At 43.3% G+C, this 27,851-nt stretch overlaps 1 protein-coding gene across 1 annotated transcript in view; it reads right to left on the reverse strand.

Moving 5' to 3' along the window:
• rnaset2l (ribonuclease T2, like) overlaps positions 1 to 27,851 on the reverse strand; it is a 67,823-nt gene that overhangs the window by 24,188 nt on the left and 15,784 nt on the right. Inside the window, exons 5-7 of the mRNA XM_073028844.1 lie at positions 21,191 to 21,248; positions 5,822 to 5,886; positions 818 to 931 (exon numbers count right to left, since the gene is read on the reverse strand). Of these exons, the coding sequence (XP_072884945.1) occupies positions 818 to 931; positions 5,822 to 5,886; positions 21,191 to 21,248 (237 nt within the window). The remainder of the gene's footprint in view (positions 1 to 817; positions 932 to 5,821; positions 5,887 to 21,190; positions 21,249 to 27,851) is intronic.

The raw sequence follows: 27,851 nt of genomic DNA on the forward strand, positions 1-27,851 counted from the left end.
AGACAATCCATAAACGTTCAGCACAAGAGATTCTGCAGATGCTGGAAATCCGGACTAATACACACAAAACGCTACAGGGACTCAGCAGATCAGTCAGCATTTCAGAATCAGAATCAGGTTTAATATCATTGGCATACATCCTGAAGTTCAGAAAATGTGTAGCTGGGGTGGTTGATGGTTGTAATGAGTTGTTCTCCAGACTTGGCAATTTACTTGCGAGTGTTTCATCACCATGCCAAGAGACAGCCTCAGTGCACTGTCGGTGGTGGTGTGTCCTCTGAGCGCTTGGCCTTCACATAATTTTCAATCAGGTCTCCATGAATGGCGAGGAACCATTTGCAAGTAAATTGCCAAGTCTGGACGACAACTCTACTCAACCATATAGATATATATGAAGTTAAACTCAGTCAGTAGTGCAATAAAAGTAGTGAGGTAGTGTTCGTGGGTTCAATGTCCATTCAGAAATCCGATAGCAGAGGGGAAGAAGCTGTTCCTGAATCGCTGAGTGTGTGTCTTCAGGCTTCTGTACCTCCTTCTTGATGGTAGCAATGAGACGAAGGCACCTAGGGTGAAGGGGTCCTTAATGATGGACACCACCTTTTTGAGGCTTTCTACAGAAAGGAATAGAGTCGATGTTACTTGGCCCTGATCAACATCATTCATTATGTTACTTTGGCAGTATGGTTACCATATTGTGATTTTTTTTTGTATTTTCTGACCTGGACAAGTTAAGCTTGTGCACAAAAGGAACCCATTCATGACCAGGAGATGGTCTGTATTGTGTGCTTCTCCTTGTTAAAATGAGAAAATAACTCACTTATTGATGACAAACTTCATCCGGAGCTGGAGTGCAAGGCTGAAGTATTTGTGTGGCGTGGACATGCTATCAGCACATGCTGCACAAGTACCATGCTTGCTCCATTCGTTTGCCCTGTAAAATGTGAGAAAAGTCAATGTACTATAACAAGAACTACTGTGAAAAGAAACCCCAAAAAAATCAGCACATCCAATATTGAGAAAAGGATCAAATCCACTACGTCTGTATCAGATCAGGATGTTTTACGTCCTCCCCGTGGAATGCGCGGGTTTTTTCTGGGTGCTCAGTTTACTCCCACAGCCCAAAAGACATACCGTTTAGTAGGTTAATCGGTCCTTGTAAATTGTCCTCTGATTAGGTTAGGGTTAAATCGAGGGTTGCTGGGCAGCGTGGCTCAAAGTGCTGGAAGAGCCCATTCTTGGGAAGTAAATCTTCTTTACAATTTACTGGTGAAATGACAGGGTTCCATTACTGCTTGGGTTTTTTTTTCCAAATTGTATTGCAGATTTAATTTTGTGTTTAACCTTGGATTGGTACAGACAAGTAATTTCAGCAGGGAGCAAAATCTCTACACCATCCTGCAGTATCAGGTACCCATCTAACATGAGATAAGTTACACAAAATATTGATCTGATACACCATTGAAGGCAATCAATTGCACAGACTTTGCAGCGCAGGGACAGTTCATTCAAACTAATCAGGTGTTTTTGCTCTAACTGGGCCCAGTCTCCCTGGTCAAATCTAACAGCAAAGCTCTCCTTACACTTCAGTCTTTTGTTCATATCTAGTTACTAATCAAATATTTTCAAAGCATTTACCTCAGCTATTCCCCAGGGTGGCTTACTCGTTCAGATAAAGAAGCTCCTTCTGAAACAAAAGGAATGTTTATCCTTCTGAAATGAGGGGGTGGGGGGGTGGGGGAAGGTGTCATGGTAGTGAAGTGGGTAGCATAACACTATCATGGCACCAGCCACCCAGGTCCAATTCCCGCCACTGACTATAATGAGTTTGTACATTCTCCCTGTGACTGTGTGCGTTTCCTCCAGATGTTCTTGGTGGCTCCTAAGAGACGTACATGTTAGGAGGTTCATTGGTCACATGGGTGTGATTGGGCAGCGTGGGCTTGTTGGGCCAGAGAGACTCGTTAGCATTCTGTATCTCTAAATATAAATTTAAAAAAACAGAATATACTGGGAATACCATTTTCTACTTACATCAAAGAAATGGCTTAATCACATAGCATAAGGCAGTTCCCATAACAGACCTATTCTCCAATTTTTGGCTGTCCTAAAGCTAGAATTTTCTAAAAGCCTGACATGTCTGTCTGGAAGCTCAGATAGTTAACTTCTCTATATCTGCTGTTTTATTTATGCTCTGTGTAAGACTCAGTTTCTGTGCGATGAGCAAAACCAGTATGGTCCAGCTTTACTTTAGAAGCAGATTACAGGAAAATATGTCCAAGTACAAAATAAATTATGTAGTTTTCGAACTTTGTGATTGCCTTATCCAAAATTAGGGGCAACGCAAAATCTAACATAGTCTTGAGCTTACTAGGATTTTTCTCCTCAGTCTTGCAAACAAGGAATCTGATCATAGGAGAAGTTGTTGAGAAACAACTTGTGTGGACATACAATGGGCTGGGATGTCATTCCTACTGGGAACTCACTGGGTACCCACTGGGTACTCTGCAGAGGGTGGCATGCCCCAGATTTCTTTCAGGCCCTTCAATAGTGAGATTCTAGTCAAAGGACCTAGGAGATGATCAATAGGCCAGAGATTTCTGGTGTGGTAGTTGATAAGTGGGAGGAATAGAAGATGTGTAGAGATATGGAAGCAAAGGCTGGAATTGGTTTGGGAGGATTTGTGAAATCATGTCATCATGTGACATGTCGTATGACGTGGGTAATCACAGTCTTTCCATGACTATGATTGTTCTTGGCAAATTTTTCTACAGAAGTGGTTTGCCATTGCCTTCTTCTGGGCAGGGTCTTTACAAGATGGGTGACCCCAGCCATTATCAATACTCTTCAGAGATTGTCTGCCTGGTGTCAGTGGTCCCATAACTAGGACTTGTGATCTGCACCGGCTGCTCATATGACCATCCACCACCTGCTCCCATGACTTCACGTGACCCTGATCGGGGGCTAAGCAGGTGATACACCTTGCCCAAGGGTGACCTGCAGGCTAGCGGAGGGAAGGAACTTTTGCTGCTGCTTGTGCATGGGAGGGGTGCTTTGGGGGTTCTAACATTTTTCTGTCATTCATTGTTCGGGTTTTCTCTCTCCCTGTTTCGTGGACGTCTGCGAAGAGTAAGAATTTCAGGTTGTACACCATGCACATTCTCAGGTATTAAATTGAACCATTGAACCTCCACCCCGCCACCCCAGTGGGACGATAGAGTACCAAACTGTGGAACAACTTCAGGAAGGTGGAATGGAACTTATCGCAAGATGACTAACACCTAGCCAACGGTTGAAGCTGGTTACCTTAAACCACTACAGATCCCAAATAAAGCTAATGATGTGAGTGGAATGTGCCTTTGTTTAGCCGAGCCTAGAATGTGCAAAAGGATCCTGCTCAATTAACATGAAAACATGTGTGTTCGCATGACCACATCATGGAAGACCTGGGAGTACCTTAACCCTATATGCATTCCAAGGACCCTATTTGCATTCATCAGTCTGCTTTTCAATATTATTTAGTTGCAATATATACAGCTGTGTTCAAGAATTTTCAGCTGAAAGGTGAACATTAATTTATTGGAAACAACAATAATCAGATCAGATTTGTGGTGTGCTGCAGTTGTTTGTCACCTGTATCAATGATCTGGATGATACTGTGGTTAACTGGATCAGCAAATTTGCGGATGACACCAAGATTGGGGGCTGTAGTGGACAGTGAGGAAGGCAAACATGATGCATAGGGATCTGCATCAGCTGGAAAAATGGGCAGAAAAATAGCAGATGGGAAATTAATATGGAAAAATATGAGGTTTTGCACTTCAATAGGACCAACCAGGGTAGGTTTTACACAGCAAATGGTAGGGCATTGAGGAGTGTGGTAGACAAAGGGATCTGGGAATAATATGTTGAAAGTGGCATCACAGGTAGATAGGGTCATAAAGAAAGCCTTTGGCACGTTGGCCTTCCTAAATCAAAGTACTGAGTACAGGAGCTGGGTCATTGTGTTAAGGTTGTATAAGATGTTGGTGAGGCCTAATTTGGAGTATTGTGTGTAGTTTTGTTCACCTACCCACAGGAAAGATAGAAACAAGGTTGAAAGAGTACAGAGGAAATTTACAAGGATGTTGCCAGGTCTAGAGCAGCAAATTATAAGAAAAGATTGAATAGGTTTGGACTTTATTACTTAGAACATAGAAGACAGAGGAGATTTAATAGAGGTATACAAAATTATGAGGGGTATAGATAGGGTTAATGCAAGCAGGTGTGTTCCACTGACATTGGCTGGGACTACAACCAGAGGTCATGGATTAAGGATGAGAGGTGAAATATTTAAGGGGAACATGAGGGGAAACTTCTTCACTCAGAGGGCATGAGATTGTGGAACAAGTGGTGCATGCGAGGTTGATTTCGACATTTAAATGAAGCTTGGATAGATACACGGATGGTAGGCATATAGAGGGCAATAGTCCTGATGCAGGTCGATGGGAGTAGGCAGCTTAAATGGTTCGCTAAATACTAGATGGCCTGAAGGGCCTGGTTCTGTGCTGTATTTCTTTATGACTTTATAAGAACCTCAAAGACAAGGAACAAAAGTTCAGCACAAAACTCATTGTAAGACTAAGTTTAGCTATATAGAGCAAATATTATCTTTAACCCCATAACTCCTTCAGCATCATATCTGACATATAGTATTTTGACAACTAGTTGGTCTAGGGAGATTTGAGTTTGCCTGAATCTACCTTAGTTAATATTTAGGTATGGTAATACAAGGGATGGGTGGTGGGGTGGAGATACGTTTCTCCATCCCTCTGCTAGCCTGTGGGTCACCCTTGGGCAAGGTGTAGCATCTACTTAGCTCACCAATCAGGGTCACGTGAACCCATGGGAGCAGGTGGTGGATGATCGTATGAGCAGCCGGTGCACATCACAAGTCCTGGTTATGTGACCACTGACACCAGGCTGACAATCTCTGAAGAGTATTGATCATGGCTAGGGTCACCCATCAAGTAAAGACACTGCCCAGAAGGCAGCAATGGCAAACCACTTCTATAGAAAAACTTGCAGAAGCTAAATTATTTGGAAAGACCAGGATTGCAGACATCATACGACACGACACATAACGAACAAACAAAGGCAGGAGAAACAGCTCACACACGACAGGGTGATTAATTCTGAAACTATGATTTTTATTTTCCCAAAAATCTGTTGGCACTCATCCTATAACAGAAATGCATATTTGATAAATTATCAATCAGAACTATGACGTTTTATTTATCATTTACAATGTTTTACCTTTTCCTGCTGATTATTATATCACACAACAGTTGACACTCATGAGGTCTACAGTGTCAGAGTTACTCTGTAATCAGTCCCGCTATGATGTGTTAAGAAGATCAAAGGCTTCTATTTTCCCAATATTCGATTCAAGATCCTAATTCCTTAAGACTAAAAGGCACTGGAGTAGAATTAGGCTATTCAGCCCATCTAGACTGATTTATCATCCCTCTCAACTCCATTCTCCTGCCTTCTCCCTGTAACCTTCGATGCCCTGACTAATCAAGAACCTATCGACCTCCACTTTAAATCTACGCACTGACTTGACCTCCAAAGCCATCTGTAGTAATGGATTCCATAGATTTACCACTTGCTGGCTAAAGAAATTCCTTCTCAGCTCTGTTCTAAATGGACGTTCATTAGTCCCATGACTGTCTTCTTGACAAATGGTAAAAGTAAGACCCAATATCCTTTCAAAAAAGCCTTAAAGAATACGACTGGGAAATCACCACCTTAGAATCAGATTGTCTAATTCCATGCTACTTACCAAAACTTGAAAGGCTTAAAGTTGGTTAGACTTGGCCAATAATGGAACAATTTGTCAGTAAGGTTCTGTTACAGAAGACAAAAGAATTGAAAATTTTAAATAAAAAAACACAGCAACAATTTTTTTTAAAATATTTAATATTTTCATTGCACTTGTTGAAGCTGTGGCACTTAATTGTCAATAATCTGGTAAAATGTTCCTCAAGGTTATCAATTTCAAGGATTTTGGTCCAAAGATACAAAGTAGGAGTGGGTAAAATAAACTTGGGCTTTTGAAATAGGACCTGGCATTGAATTTTGCTCTACAGTTGAATAGAGCCAAAATTACTGTAAGGGAACATTGTTACAAGCATAAAAAATTGCATATTATAAGAAAAGTTTTGTCTGAATCTGCTTCCTGCAAAACAGTTCCTTTCTCGTAAGAGTGATTAAAAAGTGGTTTGTGACCAGCTGCCAAGTCAGTGCAGAGTAGCCCAATGGCATCTTTATAGGTTCAAGCCAAACTCCAACCCTGTCATCAAACACAAGGGATTCTGCAGATGCTGGAAATCCAGACTTACACACACAAAATGCTGAGGGAACTCAGCAGGTCAGGTAGCATCTATGAAAATGAATAAACACAAGGGATTCTGCAGATGCTGGAAATCCAGAGTAACACACATGAAGTGCTGAAGGAACTCAGTAGGTCAGGTAGCAAATATGGAAAGTGATGCTGGTCTTTGGCTAGCTCTCCCATTGTCCCATGTAATTAAAAATTGGCTCTGACAACAGCCACTATACCTTAAGAATCTTATCAGCCGAAGGCATTGCTGTAATAGTTCCTCAGGGCAGGGCCATGACTACATCAACTTCAGCTGCTACATTAATCACATTCCTTCCATTATAATGTCAGGAGTAAGGCTGATTTACATATTTTTGGGTACCAAGCACTTCACCGCCTAATGTAACTAGACATGCAAACCATTCAAGAAGACAGCTCTCATTATCATCTTCTCAATGATGGGCATTAAGAGCTGGCGTTCCAATAATGCTCGCATTGCCTTCATGAATTATAAAACCATACATGTGCAAAATGCAAGAACATGCTTATGCACTGAATTCTATGACATTCAGATTCAGGAGAGAGAATCTGTTCATTCAAGCAGCTTTTATTTCCTCAAACATGGAAGAAAGGCTTTAGTACTTGGGAAGGAAAAAAGAAAGGACAATATCTTCTGACTGGGGTTTATGATCTTTTCCTGCTCTTTGTTCCTATCTAATTGTGTTCTTACTCACTGCTAGTGAAGCTTGTTGTGAAGGATTTTATCACCTTCTCATTGTGACCATCAGGGAGGAGGTACAGGAGGCTGAAGACACATACTCAATGTTTTAGGAACAACCTTTTCCCCTCTGTCATCAGATTTCTGAACAGTCCATCAATCCATAAATGCAACCTTACTGTTTGAGGTGGTAATGGGGACAAGCTCCCACTACCTACTAAATGCTCCAATGGGTGTGTGCCTCAAACAGCCTCTGGTAACCAAGTCCAGCTCTTGACCTTCACATGTGGCTTAGCAACTACGTCTGGCGGAACTGTTTCTACCGACCGGAGAATGGGCAGAGGTGGGTTACTGGTACCTTAAAACCAGTCACTTTGGGCAGATGGGGCTTATCATCTCATCTAGGAGAAGGAGCAAAATGATAGTGAGGAACAGAATTGGTCCTCTGGAGGATCAGAGTGTAATCTACGCTGGAGCCAGAAGAGATGGGGGAAATCTTAAGTGGATTTTTTGCATCTGTATTTGCTTAGGAGTTGGACACAGAGTCTATAGAGTGAGGCAAAGCCGTAATGTGATCATGAACCCTGTACAGATGGCATGAGGGAAGTTTGGATAAGATCATGGAGGGCTATGATTCAGGTGCAGGGCAATGGGACTAGGCAGATTAATGGTTCAGCACAAACTAGATGGGCAGAAGGGACCGTTTCTGTGCTGTGGTGTTCTATGTCTCAATGACTCTGTATAGCTGCTAGATGTCTTGTATCCTTCCTATGTGGAACGCAAATTTTAAATACCACGGAAACGTCAGGTACACTTACATCATACAGTATCACCGAAAAGTAAATATACCAGAAGATATTAGATATAAAGCTATTGATGAGACAAAGGAGCAGAATTAGGCCATTTGGCCCATTGACTCTGCTCCTCCCCTTCATCATGGCTGATCCATTTCTCTCTTACACAATCTCCTGTAAGCCTTCATGTTCTGACTAATCACGAGCCTACCAACCTCCGTCTTAAATACACCCAATGGCTTGGCCTGCACAGCCACCTTTAGCAGTGAATTCCACAGATTCGCCATCCTCTGGCTAAAGAAATTCCTCCTCATCTCTGTTCAAAAGGGACTTCCCTCTATTCTGAGATAATTTAATTATACAGTGATGTAACTTATAACAAAAAATATTCATGGAAAGATTTCCAAATTTTTCCTAGTGGTAACATTGAGAAATTTATGTATTAAAATTACACATTAAGCATCAATTTCAGCACTCTTATGAAAAAATGTTGTAGTATAAAACACATTCAATTTCTCTTTCGAGACATAAAAAACTGTAAATTCTGAAATACAAACAGAAAATGGTGGATACATTCAATGGGTCAGGCAATGACTGTAGAAAAGGAATCAAAAATGATGCTTTACATTGAATACCCTTTGCCAATTTTGGTGAAGGACCTTTGACCTTAAATGCTGACACTATTACTCTTTCCACGGACGTCACCTGACCTGCCGGGTGATTTCAGCCATTTTATTTTCATTTTTTATCCTGTAAGCTTGCCTGCGCCGCTGAGTGTTTCCGGTCTGTACAAGATAGCAGCCGTATAGCTGTACAATATATATATATATATTCTGATGGTTATCTGTGTATTATTACACCTGTTTTCAGCTAATATCCTTACCACACATGGAAGGTGTCCATATGTAATATACAGATTACTCCTGACCAGGGTTGGTAGGTGCTGTGGCAGAGCAAGAGTTAAAATGGTGTGCTAACAGAGCAGAATGCAGATACTTTGTATACAGGCTTTCTACATGTGGAAGTTTACTAAGGCAACAGTTAAGATGATAAGCTGATAGAGACGGAGAGCAGAAATAGAAACATAGAAAACCTACAGCACAAAACAGGCCCTTCGGCCTACAAAGTTGTGCCGAATATGTCCCTACCTTAGAAATTACTAGGCTTACCCATAGCCCTCTATTTTACTAAGCTCCATGTGCCTATCCAAAAGTCTCTCAAAAGACCCTATCGTATCCGCCTCCACCACCATCGCCGGCAGCCATTCCAGGCACTCACCACTCTCTGAGTAAAAAACTTACCCCTGACATCTCCTCTGTACCTACTGCCCAGCACCTTAAGCTTGTGTCCTACTGTGGCAACCATTTCAGCCCTGGGAAAAAGCCTCTGACTATCCACACGATCAACGCCTCTCATTGATAGTGCATATATAATAGTGCAGTCACCCAGTCTGAACTTGGCCCTTAAATGCCTGTCTCTTGTACAGCCTGGGACCCAAGGTCACCAAGCATACCAAGACAAGAGAAAGATGCAAATGGAGAAGTCCTGGGCAACGCTTACTATTGGACAGTTATTTTACTAATTCTCAAGTATTATTGGCCTTTGACACGTAGTTTTATTTGTCAATAGCACCTGAAATCTTGATTATGATTGGCACTTAAATATAATACAGAACTGTGAAAAAGTCTTAGGCGCGCGCGCACACACACACACACACACACACACACACACACACACACACACACACACACACACACACACACACACACACACACACACACACACACACACACACACACACACACATATATAGGGTGTCTGTATTTTTGCACACACAGCTAGAGTGTCTGTATTTTTGTACAGTTCTGTATTTGTCAATGTGCAGTGGAGAGCGAGTTTGTAAATCCGGTGGGAGCAAAGGATGTTGGGAATGGATGGGTGTGGGACAGCTGGCAGAGAAGTTCCAGAGGTTGGAGGGAGAATGGTGGGGGTGTAGACACACCCAGCCCTGAGACACCAGGCAAGGTCTTTTGATTCCAAACAATTGGTTTATTGATCTCTCTGGTGCTTCCCGCTCCCTCCCCTCTCCCTTCCCCTTTTCCCCAACCATGATTCCCCTCTCCCTGCCTCCTTCCCACTCTCAGTCCACAACAGAGACCCAGATTATAATCAGGCTTATCACCACTCGCATATAACCATATAACAATTACAGCACGGAAACAGGCCACCTCGGCCCTTCTAGTCCGTGCCAACGCTTACACTCACCTAGTCCCACTGGCCCGTACTCAGCCCATAACCCTCCATTCCTTTCCTGTCCATATACCTATCCAATTTTACTTTAAATGACAATACCGAACCTGCCTCTACCACTTCTACTGGAAGCTCATTCCACACAGCTACCTCTCTCTGAGTAAAGAAATTCCCCCTCGTGTTACCCTTAAACTTTTGCCCCCCTAACTCTCAAATCATGTCCTCTTGTTTGAATCTCCCCTACTCTCAATGGAAAAAGCCTATCCATGTCAACTCGATCTATCCCCCTCATAATTTTAAATACCTCTATCAAGTCCCCCCTCAACCTTCTACACTCCAAAGACTAAAGACCTAACTTGTTCAACCTTTCCCTGTAACTTAGGTGCTGAAACCCAGGTAACATTCTAGTAAATCTTCTCTGTACTCTCTCTATTTTGTTGAAATGTTATGAAATTTGTTTTTTTTTGCAACAGGGGTACAGTGCAAAGCTTAAAATTACTACAGCACCGTGCAAAGCTCTTAGGCACCCTGGAATATATATATGTGCCTGAGACTTTTGCACAATACTGTACATATTTAATAAATATAATGAACAATTAAAAGACCCAACCCAACTACTATCCATAGCCACCTCTTACTCCTGGTGCAGGAGTAAGATCAGCTTCTACAGCCACTTGTGGACCCACCAATAGACAAATCCTTAGGAGAACATCGGACTCAACTCGAGTTATTGCATTGCCACTATGCAAATGTTGGGATTCAGAAATGCACAAAGTTTCTAATGGATCAGTATTTGTATACAACCAGTCAATTTCTGTATAAAAATGTCATTTCTTTGTTCAAACTTCAGTACTGTTTGTTAACAGGGTACAAGTAAGTAGAGTGATTGGGGAACGAATGCAAGTTGTCAGAGTCAATGTGGGTACAGTCAGCAAGTGACAGAAAGTGAATCAAGGACATTAACAGTAAAACGTTTTGGCGTTACTGTAGCAGTGTAAACATTATGCCAGAGAAGTTCCTCAGAACTTGGTCAGCAGTGCGTTACAAACTGTAGTTATACAGGTAGCAAAGTATCACCATTTTTCCTGCTAAATTGCAACTGGAGAGTGGAAACAGCCTCGAAACTTTTCAATCACTTCTATCACACCTGAAGGACTTCATTTAAAAAGAGTACCTGCATGAACTTCTGATATCCCAGAAAGGACACTGGGTCACTTTGGTTCACTTCCATAAGAGGACATATAAATAGGCACCCCTCACATCATGGTAGTGCAGATGAATAGGACGATAGATGGAGAACTGGTCTGACAGATCTTTGACCCAGTTAATTCAGTTTGATTTATTCCCATTTATTCAAAGAATTCAACTGGAAAATTGAGATTATGCTGTGAATGAAGTGATGCTGAGACTGATTGCTTTTCTGAAACTATTGATGGGTATTAAATCTAATATATTATTAACACACCAGATAGCTTAGCTATTCTACAGCTTTCTTTCAGACACTGTCCACAGTTAAAATATATTTATGGTGATACTTCTTATTAATGAACATTTTAAACTGTTTAAGTTATCTCTGCAGTTCCATTGTCTGATCACCATCATTGTCGTCATTATGTGCCGTGTCGTAGGACATGGGCGATCGTGGTCTTTCCATATCTATGATTGTTCCTGGCAAATTTTTCTACAGAAACTATTTGCCATTGCCTTCTTCTGGGCAGTGTCTTTACAAGACGGGTAACCCCCAGCCATTATCAATACTCTTCAGAGATTGTCTGCCTGGCGTCAGTGGTCACGTAACCAGGACTTGTGATCTGCACCGGCTGCTCATATGACCATCCATCACCTGCTCCCATGGCTTCACGTGACCCTGATCGGGGGCTAAGCAGGTGCTACACCTTGTCCAAGGGTGACCTGCAGGGTAGCAGAGGGAAGCTAGCCCTACACCTACTTTGGTAGAGATAGATCTCCCACCCACCACACATATTGTTTGATACTGATTTATATAAAACTTAAAAAAGTAGTACAAATGGGAGCAAAAATAGTGAGGTAGTATTTATGGGTTGGTTCATTGTCCATTCAGCAGACACATGAATGATGTGTCCTGCTGATTAGAACCAATTTAATGTTATCAGGACCCCAGGGACTGGGATGTTGATCTGGGAGAGGATACTGATATTCCTTCTCTTTTCCTTCTATAGGTTTTGGGTGATTTGTGAAGACAGTGCTTGCATCTTACTCAGTTCTTTGAGGTGCCTACTGTAGGTTGTCAACCTATGATACACAGACAACTCAGTGCTGGTCGCTAATTCTAAACAGAAGCCCCAAGAAGTACCAGGTAAAGTTGGCAAAGAAAGTGCAAAGAGAGGATTGACCATCATCTGCAAGAAGACCAAATGTCATGGATGTCACAAAGAAGAAAGAAAAGCAGAAATGCGAAGCTGAACATGGACAAGGAAAGTTCAATTACTTAGGGAGCATGATAACCTCTGACAGTGTGGTTGATGTTGAAATTAGAGGGATTGCTAATGTTCGAGAGTTTGAGCAAGATGCTAAAGAATAACATCATTTCTACGGGTACCAAATTCAGTGCTGTGGTGCTACCTTCATTCCACACTAACATATGGAAGTGAATGTTGGACAATATCAGAGCCAAATTAAGAGACTCCTGGATAGGTACATGGAGCTTAGAAAAATAGAGGGCTATGGGTAACCCTAAGTAATTTCTAAAGTAGGTTCATGTTTGGCACAGCATTGTGAGCCGGAGGGCCTATATTGTGCTGTAGGTTTTCTATGTTTCTCTGTTTCAAAATGAATTTGCAGAAATGTGGTTTTTGAGAAGAATGATGAAAATAGCGTGGAAGGACAGAGTAACAAATGAGGAAGTGTTGTGAAAAGCTGGAATGAGCAGAGAGCTGATATCATCAATCAGGAAACAATAGCTGTAATTTCTGGGACATGAACAGAAGAAAGGGAAGCTCAAACATCTTGCAGTGACGGGAAAAATGGATGGGTGAGAAAATTGTGGTTGACAGCGCGTAACATGCAAGGGACAGACAGGCAAAAGTTTTGAAGAGCTTATTAGAACTTCTCAGATTAAAGACTGATGGAAAACCATAACTGAATTGACTTTATTACTTACATCCTTCATTTACATGAGGATTAAAAATCTTTATGTTAAGTCTCTGTATAAATATGCAATGTGCAATTTATAGTAATTTGTAATAAATAGTATGTACAACAGGATAGTCATTATAACATAGAAATACAGTAACTTCAGTGTGAATTAAACAGCCTGGTGGAAGAAGCTGTTCCAGAGCCTGTTGGTGTGGTACCGTTTCTCAGATAGTAGCTGCTGGAACAGTTTGTGGTTGGGGTGACTCAGGTCTCCAATGATCCTCCAGGCCCTTTTTACACACCTGTCTCAGTAAATGTCCTGAACAGTGGGAAGTTCACATCTACAGATGCGCTGGGCTGTCCGCACCACTCTCAGCAGAGTCCTGCAGTTGATGGAAGTACAGTTCCCATACCAGGCAGTGATGCAGCCAGTCAGGATGCTCTCAATCGTGCCCCTATAGAAAGTTCTTAGGATTCGGGGGCCCATAACCAAACTTCCTCAACTGTCTGAGGTGAAAGAGGCACTGTTGTTCTCTTTTCACACACAGCTGATGTGTACTGACCATGTGAGGTCCTTGGTGATGTTTATGCTGAGGAACTTAAAGCTGAGAGGTTTTTTTCTTGACACCACTATGTCAGGGTGATGACTTCCTCTCGGTAGGCCACCTCGTTATTGTTTGAGATTAGGCCAATCAATGTAGTATCGTCAGCAAATTTAATTAGCAGATTGGAGCTGTGGGTGGCGACACAGTCGTGGGTGTACAGGGAGTAAAGGAGGGGACTTAGTACACAGCCCTGAGGGGCACCTGCATTGAGGGTCAGAGGAGCGGAGGTGAGGGAGCCCACTCTTACCACCTGCCGGCGATCTGACAGGAAATCCAGGATGCAGCTGCACAAGGCAGGGTGAAGGCCGAGGTCTCTGAGCTTCTTGTCGAGACTGGAGGGAATTATGGTATTGAATGCTGAACCTGGTGGTGCTACCGACATGACTGAACAACAGATGACACAATAGCCACAGCTCTACATAGCATTCTTATACATCTGGAGAAGAAGGGTGCTTATGTGAGAATGCTGTTCTTGGACTACAGTTCAGCATTCAACACCATAATTCTCACCAGGCTCGACAAGAAGCTCAGAGACCTCGGCCTTGACCCTGCCTTGTGCAGCTGGATCCTGGACTTCTTGTCAGATTGCCGGCAGGTGGTAAGAGTGGGCTCCCTCACCTCCATCCCTCTGACTCTCAACACCAGAGCTCCTCAGGGCTGTGTACTAAGTCCCCTCTTTTACTCCCTGTATACACATGACTGTGTTGCCACCTACAGCTCCAACTGCTTATTAAATTTGCCAGCGACATTACATTGATTGGCCTTATCTCAAACAATAACGAGGTGGCCTACAGGGGGAAAAGTTATCTCTCTGACACAGTGATGTCAAGAAAACAACCTCTCCCTCAATATCGTAAAAACAAAGGAGCTGGTTGTGGATTACAGGCGGAATGGAGATGGCCTAACCCCTATTGACATCAATGGATCTGGGGTTGAGAGGGTGAATAGCTTTAAGTTCCTCAGTATCCACATCACGTGGTCTATACACACCAGCTGTGTGGTGAAAAGGGCACAACAGCACCTCTTTCACCTTAGAGGGTTGAGGAAGTTTGTATGGGCTGCAAAATCCCAAGAACTTTCTACAGGGGCACAATTGAGAGCATCCTGACTGGCTGCATCACTGCCTGGAATGGGAACCGTACCTCCCTTAATCACAGGACTCTGCAGAGAGTGGTGCAGACAGCCCAGTGCATCTGTAGATGTGAACTTCCCATGATTCAGGACATTTACAAAGACAGGTGTGTAAAAAGGGCCCGTAGGATCACTGGGGACCTGAGTCACCCCAATCACAATCTGTTCCAGCTGCTACCACCCGGGAAATGGTACTGCAGCATAAAAGCCAGGACCAACAGGCTCCAGGACAGCTTCTTCCACCAGGCCATCAGACTGATTAATTCACGCTGATTTGAGTGTACTCTATATTACATTGACTGTTCTATCTTTTATAAATTACTATGATGGCACATTGCACATTTAGATGGAGACGTAACGTAAAGATTTTTACTCTTCATGTATGTGAAAGACGTAAGAAATAAAGTCAATTCAGTTCAAGTCCTGAGGCTCTTGCACCTTCTGCCTGAGGAAGCTTGTCTCAAGAACCAAGGTACTAGTAAGACAACCAACAAAAGCAATGTGGTGTACAGGATCATCTGTGGAGATTGTACCAAGAACGATGTTGGCTAGACAGGGCGTAAACTCTCAAACTGTTGGTATGAAGCCATGATCCATTGTCACTGATCTCAGTACGTGAAGATTGAGAAGGACCCACTTTAACTGGGACCCTGTGGAGGTTCTGGTGTAGGCAAACACAAAGCAGGCACAAGAATCTTTAGAAGTGTTGTTCTCTTCTGATAACTCCATAAACAAACACATGGAAATTGATGCCAAACACAAACCCCTAAGAGCCAAAGAAACATGAGCCAACAGATTTCAAAAATCAACTGAAGGGCCAGCCAGTCAGGATCAAGGCAAGTGAACAGGGGCTGATACAAATCGAGCACTCCCAGAGAGAAGCAAACAGTTGAGGATGTTACCTCGACTGGTGTTGAAACATCTGCAAGCTAATTACCAAGTTCAACGAACACCACAACATCAAGTTTTAACAATTCCCTACAATCTGACAATCTACGGTATGACAATTCGTTTGACTCCTTACCATCAGGGAAGAGATACTGCATTTGGACAAGAACTGTTAGGAAGGGAACCAGCTTCTTCCCCCAGGCTGTGAGATGACTGAACTCCCTGCCAGCTCCCAGGTCTCATCACATGTGAAATGCCAGTAGCATCATACTGTTTACTTTTTGACTTGCATTGTAAATGCACCTTACGCTAAATGTCAATCTTCTGCAAAATATTTTATGATCTGTTAATTTATTTTTGGTCATCAGTGTTGTGTGTGAGTTGTATGTACTGTGTTGTGCACCTTGGTCCAGAGGAACGTTATTTCGTTTGGCTGTCTACATCGATATGGTTAAATGACAATAAACCTGAGCTTGAACTATTATTTTAACTCTTACAGAAAGCATTTGAAGTGATGTGCAGAATTGTGGCAGAAATGATTGAGAAAGTTGTTGGGACAGTGATGCAGCCTTGACAACATTCTGCTCTGAAATTTGATTTGTTAGCTTAGGTCAGGCATTGCATGCCATTGTGTAGCAGATGTAAAGAGCAGGTGAATTTCTGCAGGCTGTGAAATTTGATTGATGGAGGCCAAGGATTTTGTCAGCTCCAAAGAGGCCATACAGATGCTGCTTCCTGCAATTTTCTGGAATGAATGTGCAGTGAAGACTATGTCATTGTGCCAGTAAGTCGATGGAATGTGTACTGCCATCTATGGAGCAGATCTCTCTCTCTCTCTCTCTCTCCCCCTCCACCCTTTCCCTCTCTTTTTTCCTCTCCCTCCCCCTTTCCCTTTCCCTCTCCTCTCCCTCCCCCTCGTCCTCCCTCTTGTCCTCCCCCTCTAAGTTTTGTGCAGACTGTAATATCGAAACAGTGAGTTTTTGGTCTCCTATCTCGCCATGGTAGGAGCAATCCCTCTCTCTCCCTTGTTAGAGAGAGAGAGAGGACCTGTGGGATGTCCAGCTGTTAGGATGGACAGTAGTTTTGGATGGTCTATAGATCTGTGGGCTTGCTATAGCTTGCATGGAGGTAGTGGGCTGATGCTTTCTGCTGGAACAAGTGGGATGGGGGTGGGCTGATGCTTTCTGCTGGAACAAGTGGGATGAGGGAGTGGGTTGATGCTTTCTGCTGGAAGAAGTGGGATGAGGGGGAGGGTTGATGCTTTCTGCTGGAACAAGTGGGATGAGGTGGTGGGTTGATGCTTTCTGCTGGAACAAGTGGGATGAGGGGGTGGGTTGATGCTTTCTGCTAGAACAAGTGGGATGAGGGTGGGCTGATGCTTTCTGCTGGAACAAGTGGGATGAGGTGGTGGGCTGATGCTTTCTGCTAGAACAAGTGGGATGAGGTGGTGGGTTGATGCTTTCTGCTGGAACAAGTGGGATGAGGGGGAGGGTTGATGCTTTCTGCTGGAACAAGTGGGATGAGGGGGAGGGTTGATGCTTTCTGCTGGAACAAGTGGGATGAGGGGGAGGGCTGATGCTTTCTGCTGGATCAAGTGGGATGAGGTGGTGGGCTGATGCTTTCTGCTGGAACAAGTGGGATGAGGTGGTGGGCTGATGCTTTCTGCTGGAACAAGTGGGATGAGGTGGAGGGTTGATGCTTTCTGCTGGAACAAGTGGGATGAGGGGGAGGGTTGATGCTTTCTGCTGGAACAAGTGGGATGCGGGGGAGGGTTGATGCTTTCTGTTGGAACAAGTGGGATGAGGGGGAGGGCTGATGCTTTCTGCTGGAACAAGTGGGATGAGGGGGAGGGTTGATGCTTTCTGCTGGAACAAGTGGGATGAGGGGGAGGGCTGATGCTTTCTGCTAGAACAAGTGGGATGAGGTGGTGGGCTGATGCTTTCTGCTGGAACAAGTGGGATGAGGTGGAGGGTTGATGCTTTCTGCTGGAACAAGTGGGATGAGGGGGAGGGTTGATGCTTTCTGCTGGAACAAGTGGGATGCGGGGGAGGGTTGATGCTTTCTGTTGGAACAAGTGGGATGAGGGGGAGGGCTGATGCTTTCTGCTGGAACAAGTGGGATGAGGGGGAGGGTTGATGCTTTCTGCTGGAACAAGTGGGATGAGGGGGAGGGCTGATGCTTTCTGCTAGAACAAGTGGGATGAGGTGGTGGGCTGATGCTTTCTGCTGGAACAAGTGGGATGAGGTGGAGGGTTGATGCTTTCTGCTGGAACAAGTGGGATGAGGTGGAGGGTTGATGCTTTCTGCTGGAACAAGTGGGATGAGGTGGAGGGTTGATGCTTTCTGCTGGAACAAGTGGGATGAGGGGGAGGGTTGATGCTTTCTGTTGGAACAAGTGGGATGAGGGGGAGGGTTGATGCTTTGTTGCTGCTTGTGTGTGGGGGGGAGGGGCCTTTCAGGTTCTAACAATTTTCCATAATTTGCTCTTTGGGTTTTTCCTGTTTTGTGGATGTCTGTGGAGAATAAGGATTTCAGGGTGTGTACTGTGTACAATCTCTGATTTAAATTGAATATCGAACATTTGAGAGCCCCTGCACTTAATAGAAACACTTTTGTCTCCTTGAAGATGGTTGCAATTAAAACACCTTTGAAGTTGCCTTGGGCTGGGTTGTGAGCAAATCTGGACTGGATAGTTTGCTGTGCGATGGAGTCAGAAATACTCACGTCAAGGACTGAGTCAAAGCGAAGGTTTCTTTTAGATCTTCCTTCCAGATAATGTTGACTCTCCCACTCCTTGCTGTTGATATCTATTCTCGGATCTCGGTGTTGTGTTACTTTGGGTGTCTTGACCATAGATGGCCATTACAGTACACATCATGGATATGTGAACTTCCAAATCTCTTGGGCACTTTCCACCTAAAATCTGTTTTGAAGTCCCAGGTTTTCTGTGGAACACATACCTTCAGGTGATTGTACATTTGTTTTCTTCTTGTGTTACGTTGGAGATAAAACTGGGCTAATGTAGGATTAGAGTAAGTGTTCAGTGTGGACTCTAAGCAGCAAACACTCAATTGCCATTTTTAGATACATCTATGCACCTGCTCATGAATGAAATTATCTAATCAACCAATCACATGACTGCAACTCAATGCATAAAAGCATGCAGACATGGTCAAGAGGTTCAGCTGCTGATGAGTAATTGCTGTTGCAGCGTCACTGGAGAGTGACTCAGGAATTCCTGCAATCTCCTGGAGGTCAGATTGCTGGGTTTGCTGTGACGCCGTAATTGCTCAGTCACAGAAGGACACAGCACAGAAACAGGCTCTGTGGCCCTCTGAGTCAACCCTGACCATTAAGTTCAAAGTAAACTTATCATCGAAATCCATATGCTCAATGGCCACTTTCAAAATCCTGAAACAAGGACTTGACCCAGAACATCGGCAATTCCTACCCCCCCTCCCACTCCACAGATGTGTAGAGCATGTTGAGATCCTCCAGAAGATTTTATGTAGCTGCAGCCTCCAGCATCTGGAGTCTCCAGTACTACATCTGAAAATCCGTATACCACTCACGCCAAGATCATCCATGGCTTCCAGACATAATCCCCTTTGTGATATGTAGACAAGTCTTAATCAGCAGTAGCTATAAAATTCATGTTTTTATTTTAGAAAGGATATACCGACATTGGAGAGGGTTCAGAGAAGATTCACGAGATTGATTCCAGGAATGAAAGGGTTACCATATGAGGAACATCTGGTAGCTCTTGGGCTGTATTCCCTGGAGTTCAGGAGAATGAGGGAGGATCTCATAGAAACATTCCAAATATTAAAAGGCCTGAACAGATTAGATATGTTTAGCAAAGTTATTTCCCATGGTAGGGGAGTCTGGTACAAGAGGGCATGACTTCAGGATTGAAGGACGTCCATTTAGAACAGAGATGCAGAGAAATTGCTTTAGTCAGAGAGTGGTAAATCTGTGGAATTTGTTGCCATGAGTGGCTGTGGAGGCCAAGTCATTGGGTGCATTTAAGGCAGAGATAGATCGGTTCTTGATTAGCTAGGGCATCAAAGGGTAGGGGGTAAAGGCAGGGAGTGGGGATGACTGGGAGAATGGGACCAGCCCATGACTGAATGGCGGAGCAGAGTCAATGGACCGAATGGCCTACTTCTACTCCTATATCTTATGGTCCTATGTTAGCTATTCCTGCATGAGGGCGACTCAGATAGATAGATAGATAGATAGATAGATAGATACTTTATTCATCCCCATGGAGAAATTCAACTTTTTTTCCAATGTCCCATACACTTGTTGTAGCAAAACTAATTACATACAATACTTAACTCAGTAAAAAAATATGATATGCATCTAAATCACTATCTCAAAAAGCATTAATAATAGCTTTTAAAAAGTTCTTAAGTCCTGTTCTTAAGTATCATAGTAGTTAGCAGCGACCCAGGTTCAATTACCGTGGCTGCCTGTAAGGAGTTTGTACGTTCTCCCCATGAACACGTGGATTTCCTCTGGGTGCTCTGGTTTCCTTCCAGAGGTCAAAGAGGTACCAGTTGGTACGTTAATTGGCCATTGTAAATTGTTCTGCATTTAGGTTTGGACTAATTAAGGAATCGCTGGGCTACGTGGCTCAAAGGCCCTGTTCTGTGGCGTATTTCAATAAGTAGGTACATACTGTAGATAGACAGATAAATAAATAAACATGCTACAATTAGCAATCCAGTTACTGCTCGCAAATCATTAAAATCACAGTGATGATCAGAAAGTATGATATGTGGTAGAGCCAGTACTAAATTTTTGGACCACTAAAAATTATTTTCAAGTGATTGAAATATGGTTCACACTTTCAAACATCTACCAAATTAAGACCTCAAAATTGATAAAGCTCTAGGTAAGTAGGGTGGCTTAATAGTTCTTGTAACGCTATTACGTTCCCGCTTCTGTCTGTAAGGCGTACGTTCTTCCCCTGGCCATGTGGGTTTCCACCAAGAGCTCCAGTTTCCTCCCACAGTCCAAAGGTGTACGGGTTAGTAGGTTAATTTGTCACATGAGTGTGATTGGGCCAAAGGGTCTGTTGCCATGATGTTTCTTTAAGTAAAATCAATGTATTTTTGATTTCATAATGGAAGTTAGTACGGGCTGTCTCTATCTCCCTATCTCCTGTGGAGACACATATCCCCGTGATTCAATTTCCTATTTCTGGTTAACTGAGCATTACCAAATATTGTTATATAATTTGAATAATTAATTTTTGTTTTCAGCAGCTCGCCATATTACTCAGTATTAAACGAAATATCAATAGAGTTTTCTTTTTTCCTTACGTCAATGTCCTCCTTTGTCAAGTGCCGAGATTTATTGCAGAATTTGCGCCCATTTGGCCTGAAATGAAATACAAATAACATTATTTGACTCTGACAGTTTATCAAATACAGTCTAACAATTGAGTTCTACCACTTAGTTCCATAAAATCCATTTAATCTGTCTAGGATCACTGGGGACCCGAGTCACCCCAACCACAATCTATTCCAGCTGCTCCCATCCAGGAAATGGTACCGCAGCATAAAAGCCAGGACCAGCAGGCTCCGGGACAGCTTCTTCCACCAGGCCATCAGACAGATTTGAGTGTATTTCTATGTTACATTGACTGTTCTATTTATTATAAATTATAATAAATTACTATGATTGCACATTGCACATTTAGATGGAGACATAATGTTAAGATTTTTACTCATGTATGTGAAGGATGTAAGAAATAAAGTCAATTCAATTCAATTAATACATCTAATTTAATTTTGTGTCCAGTTGTGGTAGTTGACCATTCCAAGGAAAGTCAAAGGCAACTAATTAGTTATTAAGTTATTCTATCCAAATTAAAATGTTTTACATATTGTTTAAAAAATACAGCAACTTTTTTTCTGTTCTTTTTTTAATGGATTCCAATTAATTGGGACATATCAGGACCAGTACATTTTGGCCCAATTAAGCGGCTGCCCCCATTTGCCAAAGTTTCATGGAAATAGTTAAAAAGGTGTAAAAAGGAGAAATTGAGTAACAAATTATGTATTTAAATGAAATACAGAATAAATTAAAACACCACCAATGGTACTACAGTACAATAAAACTGTATTAGTTCATAATAGTTATCAACAGAGGAATTCATCTGCACTGCATTCCTTTGACTGTAAATGAACAAAATCAGTGCAGACACCTAGTGTAGTTGATGGACTCCCTTTATACAATACTATCAATGATTTCATCCTCTAAATCTTCATTTTCATTGTAACATTCAAGATGATTGTCGATACCTTAAAATTCTTCATAGTGTTTAACTTGTTGATGTAATGAAATAATTTCATTTCACCCCTGCCTGTTTCTGTCATCTCCAAGCCTCGATGCTTGAAATCGCAGTGAGCAAAACAGTTCTGAATTGTCTTACTGCTTATTTCTAGCCAACATCAGTGACAAAATCACTGATTTTTGAACAGAAACACACACAACTGATGTTATTTAAAAACTGTTCACTCAGAACATGGTTTAACAAATGCACACATCTGATGCTAGTTAGGAATTGTTCGACAACAGTCTCCTGCACCAGTTAAGGGGCAGAGTGTCCCAAATTAACTAAGGGAAACCTGGCTATTTTCTGAATTAGTTTTTGTTCTTTATCAGCTGTCCCAAATAAGTGGCTGACCCAATAAACTTAAATGTCCCCAGTGTATCTGTGTCTACCACCACCCCTGGCAGGATATTCCACACACCCACCATTCTTTGTGTAAAAAACCTTCCTCTGACACACTTTCCTCAAATCAGCTTAACATTATGCCCCCAGTACTTGGAGTACTGTGCTCAGTTCTGGTCGCCTCACTACAGGAAGGATGTGGAAACCATAGAAAGGGTGCAGAGGAGATTTACAAGGATGTTGCCTGGATTGTGGAGCAGGCCTTATGATAATAGGTTGAGTGAACCCGGCCTTTTCTTCTTGGAGCGACGGAGGATGAGAGGTGATCTGATGGAGGTGTATAAGATAATGAGAGGCATAGTCAGAGGCTTTTTCCCAGGGCTGAAATGGCTAGCACGAGAAGGCATAGTTTTAAGGTGCTTGGAGGTAGGTACAGAGGAGATGTACCTCTTTGGCGGCCATTTTCAAATTGCTTCTCAGATCGGAGTTCTGAGAGGCGGGACAGCGCAGGCGCATGAAGGAGGCCTGGGAAGGAGGGAAGATATAAAAAGGAGAGAAAGAGTGAGGTAGTTCTCTTTTGGAAGGAGACAGCGAGGCTTTGAGAAGAACTGCGGCGGCGGCCATTTTTAAATTGCTTCTCAGATCGGAGTTCTGAGAGGCGGGACTGCGCAGGCGCGTGAAGGAGGCCTGGGAAGGAGGGAAGATATAAAAAGAACGCAGCCTTAAGCAGCGGGCAGCTTCGTTTGCGGGCAGCGGAGTGAGCCGGGAGCAGAGTGTAGGGCTTGGGCTCAGAGGGCTTAGGCGGAAGAGGGCACAGTAGGCTTATCTTTTAGATCTCCTTGTTATTTTCAGTTATTCGGGAAGTATGAGTGTGAGGGCAGCTTGTTGTTCTCGGTGTCGGATGTGGGAGATCCTGGAGTCTCCGAGCCTCCTGGACGTCCACATCTGCGCCAGGTGCGCCGAACTGCAGCTCCTGAGGGACCGAGTTAGGGAACTGGAGCTGCAGCTCGATGACCTTCGCCTGGTCAGGGAGAGTGAGGAGGTGATAGAGAGGAGTTACAGGCAGGTGGTCACTCCGGGGCCACGGGAGGCAGATAGGTGGGTCACGGTCAGGAAGGGGAAGGGGCAGGTACTAGAGAGTACCCCAGTGGCTGTACCCCTTGACAATAAGTACTCATGTTTGAGTACTGTTGGGGGGGACAGCCTACCTGGAGGAAGTGACAGTGGCTGGGCCTCCGGCACAGAGGATGGCCCTGTAGCTCAGAAGGGTAGGGATAGAAGAAAGCGGACCATAGTAATAGGGGACTCGATAGTCAGGGGTTCAGACAGGCGGTTCTGTGGAGTGATCAGGAGTCCCGGATGGTAGTTTGCCTCCCTGGTGCCAGGGTCCGGGACGTTTCTGATTGCGTCCAAGATATCCTGAAGTGGGAGGGTGAGGAGCCAGAGGTCGTGGTACATGTAGGTACCAATGACATAGGTAAGAAAGGGGAAGAGGTCCTGAAACGAGAGTATAGGGAGTTAGGAAGACAGTTAAGAAGAAGGACCGCAAAGGTAGTAATCTCGGGATTACTGCCTGTGCCACGCGACAGTGAGAGTAGGAATGGAATTAGGTGGAGGATGAATGCGTGGCTGAGGGATTGGAGCAGGGGGCAGGGATTCAAGTTTCTGGATCATTGGGACCTCTTCTGGGGCAGGCGTGACCTGTTCAAGAAGGACAGGTTACACTTGAATCCTGGGGGGACCAATATCCTAGCGGGGAGGTTTGCTAGGGCTACAGGGCAGACTTTAAACTAGTAAGATGGAGGGGGGGGGGGGCGGGAATCAATTTGAGGAAACTATGGGAGAGGAGGTTAGTTCACCAGTAGAGCAAGTAAGTAGACAGTGTGTGAGGGAGGAAAGGCAGGTGATGGAGAAGGGATGAGCTCAGCCCAAAGATGTAGGGGAGAAGAAAGAAAAGGATAATAAATTTGAATGCATTGCTAGGGATGAAAAGAGAGGAGGAGGTGGAGAGTATCTTAAATGTATCTATTTTAATGCTAGGAGCATTGTAAGAAAGGTGGATGAGCTTAAAGCGTGGATTGATACCTGGAATTATGATGTTGTAGCTATTAGTGAAACATGGTTGCAGGAAGGGTGTGATTGGCAACTAAATATTCCTGGATTTAGTTGCTTCAGGTGTGATAGAGTAGGAGGGGCCAGAGGAGGAGGTGTTGCATTGCTTGTCCGAGAAAATCTTATGGCGGTGCTTTGGAAGGATAGATTAGAGAGCTCCTCTAGGGAGGCTATTTGGGTGGAATTGAGGAATGAGAAAGGTGTAGTAACACTGATAGGAGTGTATTATAGGCCACCTAATGGGGAGCGTGAGTTGGAAGAGCAAATGTGTAAGGAGATAGCAGATATTTGTAGTAAACACAAGGTGGTGATTGTGGGAGATTTTAATTTTCCACACATAGATTGGGAAGCTCATTCTGTAAAAGGGCTGGATGGTTTAGAGTTTGTGAAATGTGTGCAGGATAGTTTTTTGCAACAATACATAGAAGTACCAACTAGAGATGGGGCAGTGTTGGATCTCCTGTTAGGGAATGTGATAGGTCAGTTGACAGATGTATGTGTTGGGGAGCACTTCGGGTCCAGTGATCACAATAGCATTAGCTTCAATATAATTATGGAGAAGGACAGGACTGGACCTAGAGTTGAGATTTTTGATTGGAGAAAGGCTAACTTTGAGGAGATGCGCAGGGATTTAGAGAGAGTGGATTGGGTCAAGTTGTTTTATGGGAAGGATGTAATAGAGAAATGGAGGTCATTTAAGGGTGAAATTATGAGGGTATAGAATCTTTATGTTCCTGTTAGGTTGAAAGGAAAGGTTAAAGGTTTGAAAGCGCCATGGTTTTCAAGGGATATTAGAAACTTGGTTCGGAAAAAGAGGGATGTCTACAATAGATATAGGCAGCATGGAGTAAAGGAATTGCTCAAGGAATATAAAGAATGTAAAAGGAATCTTAAGAAAGAGATTAGAAAAGCTAAAAGAAGTTACGAGTTTGGTTTGGTAAATAAGGTGGAAGTAAATCCGAAAGGTTTCTACAGTTATATTAAAAGCAAGAGGATAGTGAGGGATAAAATTGGTCCCTTAGAGAATCAGGGTGGTCAGCTATGTGTGGAGCAGAGGGAGATGGGAGAGATTTTGAACGATTTCTTCTCTTCGGTATTCACTAAGGAGAAGGATATTGAATGGTGTAAGGTGTGGGAAACAAGTAAGGAAGTTATGGAACCTATGACAATTAAAGAGGTGGAAGTACTGGCGCTTTTAAGAAATTTAAAAGTGGATAAATCTCCAGGTCCTGACAGGATATTCCCCAGGACCTTGAGGGAAGTTTGTGTAGAGATAGCAGGAGCTCTGACGGAGATCTTTCAGATGTCATTAGAAACGGGGATTGTGCCGGAGGATTGGCGTATTGCTCATGTGGTTCCATTGTTTAAAAAGGGTTCTAGAAGTAAGCCTGGCAATTATAGACCTGTCAGTTTGACATCAGTGGTGGGTAAATTAATGGAAAGTATTCTTAGAGATAGTATTTATAATTATCTGGATAGACAGGATCTGATTAGGAGTAGCCAGCAAGGATTTGTGCGTGGAAGGTCATGTTTGACAAACCTTATTGAATTTTTTGAAGTAGTTACGAAGAATGTTGACGAGGGTAAGGCAGTGGATGTAGTCTATATGGACTTCAGCTAGGCCTTTGACAACGTTCCACATGGAAGGTTAGTTAAGAAGGTTCAGTCGTTAGGTATTAATGCTGGAGTAATAAAATAGATTCAACAGTGGCTAGATGGGAGATGCCAGAGAGTAGTGGTGGATAACTGTTTATCGGGATGGAGGCCGGTGACTAGTGGGGTGCCTCAGGGATCTGTTTTGGGCCCAGTGTTGTTTGTAATATACATAAATGATCTGGATGATGGGGTGGTAAATTGGATTAGTAAGTATGCTGATGATACTAAGGTAGGAGGTGTTGTGGATAATGAGGTGGGTTTTCAAAGCTTGCAGGGAGATTTATGCCGGTTAGAAGAATGGGCTGAACGTTGGCAGATGGAGTTTAATGCTGAGAAGTGTGAGGTTCTACATTTTGGCAGGAATAATCCAAATAGAACATACAGGGTAAATGGTAGGGCATTGAGGAATGCAGTGGAACAGAGAGATCTAGGAATAACAGTGCATAGTTCCCTGAAGGTGGAGTCTCATGTAGATAGGGTGGTGAAGAAGGCTTTTGGAACGCTAGCCTTTATAAATCAGAGCATTGAGTACAGAAGTTGGGATGTAATGTTAAAATTGTACAAGGCATTGGTAAGGCCAAATTTGGAATATTGTGTACAGTTCTGGTCACCAAATTATAGGAAAGATATCAATAAATTAGAGAGAGTGCAGAGACGATTTACTAGGATGTTACCTGGGTTTCAGCACTTAAGTTACAAAGGTTGAACAAGTTAGGTCTCTATTCATTGGAGCGTAGAAGGTTGAGGGGGGATTTGATCGAGGTATTTAAAATTTTGAGAGGGATAGATAGAGTTGACGTGAATAGGCTGTTTCCATTGAGAGTAGGGGAGATTCAAACGAGAGGACATGATTTGAGAGTTAGGGGGCAAAAGTTTAAGGGAAACACGAGGGGGTATTTCTTTAGCTCAGAGAGTGATAGCTGTGTGGAATGAGCTTCCTGTAGAAGTAGTAGAGGCCAGTTCAGTTGTGTCATTTAAGGTAAAATTGGATAGGTATATGGACAGGAAAGGAGTGGAGGGTTATGGGCTGAGTGTGGGTAGGTGGGACTAGGTGAGATTAAGAGTTCGGCACGGACTAGGAGGGCCGGAATGGCCTGTTTCCGTGTTGTGATTGTTATATGGTTATATGGTTATGTCAGAGGTAAGTTTTTTTTACACAGAGAGTGGTGAATGCGTGGAAAGGGCTGTCGGCGACGGTGGTGGAGGCAGATACAATAGGGTCTTTTAAGAGATTTCTGGTTGGCTACATGGAGCTTAGAAAAATAGAGGGCTATGGGTAAGCCTTGGTAGTTCTAAGGTAAGGACATGTTTGGCACAGCTTTGTGGGCTGAAGGGTCTGTATTGTGCTGTAGGTTTTCTATGTTTCTATGGTATTAAACCACTTCCACTTTGGGAAAAAGTATTTAGCTGTCCACTCAATCTCACCATGTATGCTTCTAATAAACCACCTCTCTTACCCCTTTGCTCCAAGGAGAAAAGCCCTGGCTTACTCAACCTGCCCTCTCTAATCCAGGCAGCATCTCGTTAAACCTCCT

This window comes from Hemitrygon akajei, chromosome 25, assembly GCF_048418815.1.
Source record: "Hemitrygon akajei chromosome 25, sHemAka1.3, whole genome shotgun sequence".
Taxonomy (NCBI): Eukaryota; Metazoa; Chordata; class Chondrichthyes; order Myliobatiformes; family Dasyatidae; genus Hemitrygon; species Hemitrygon akajei.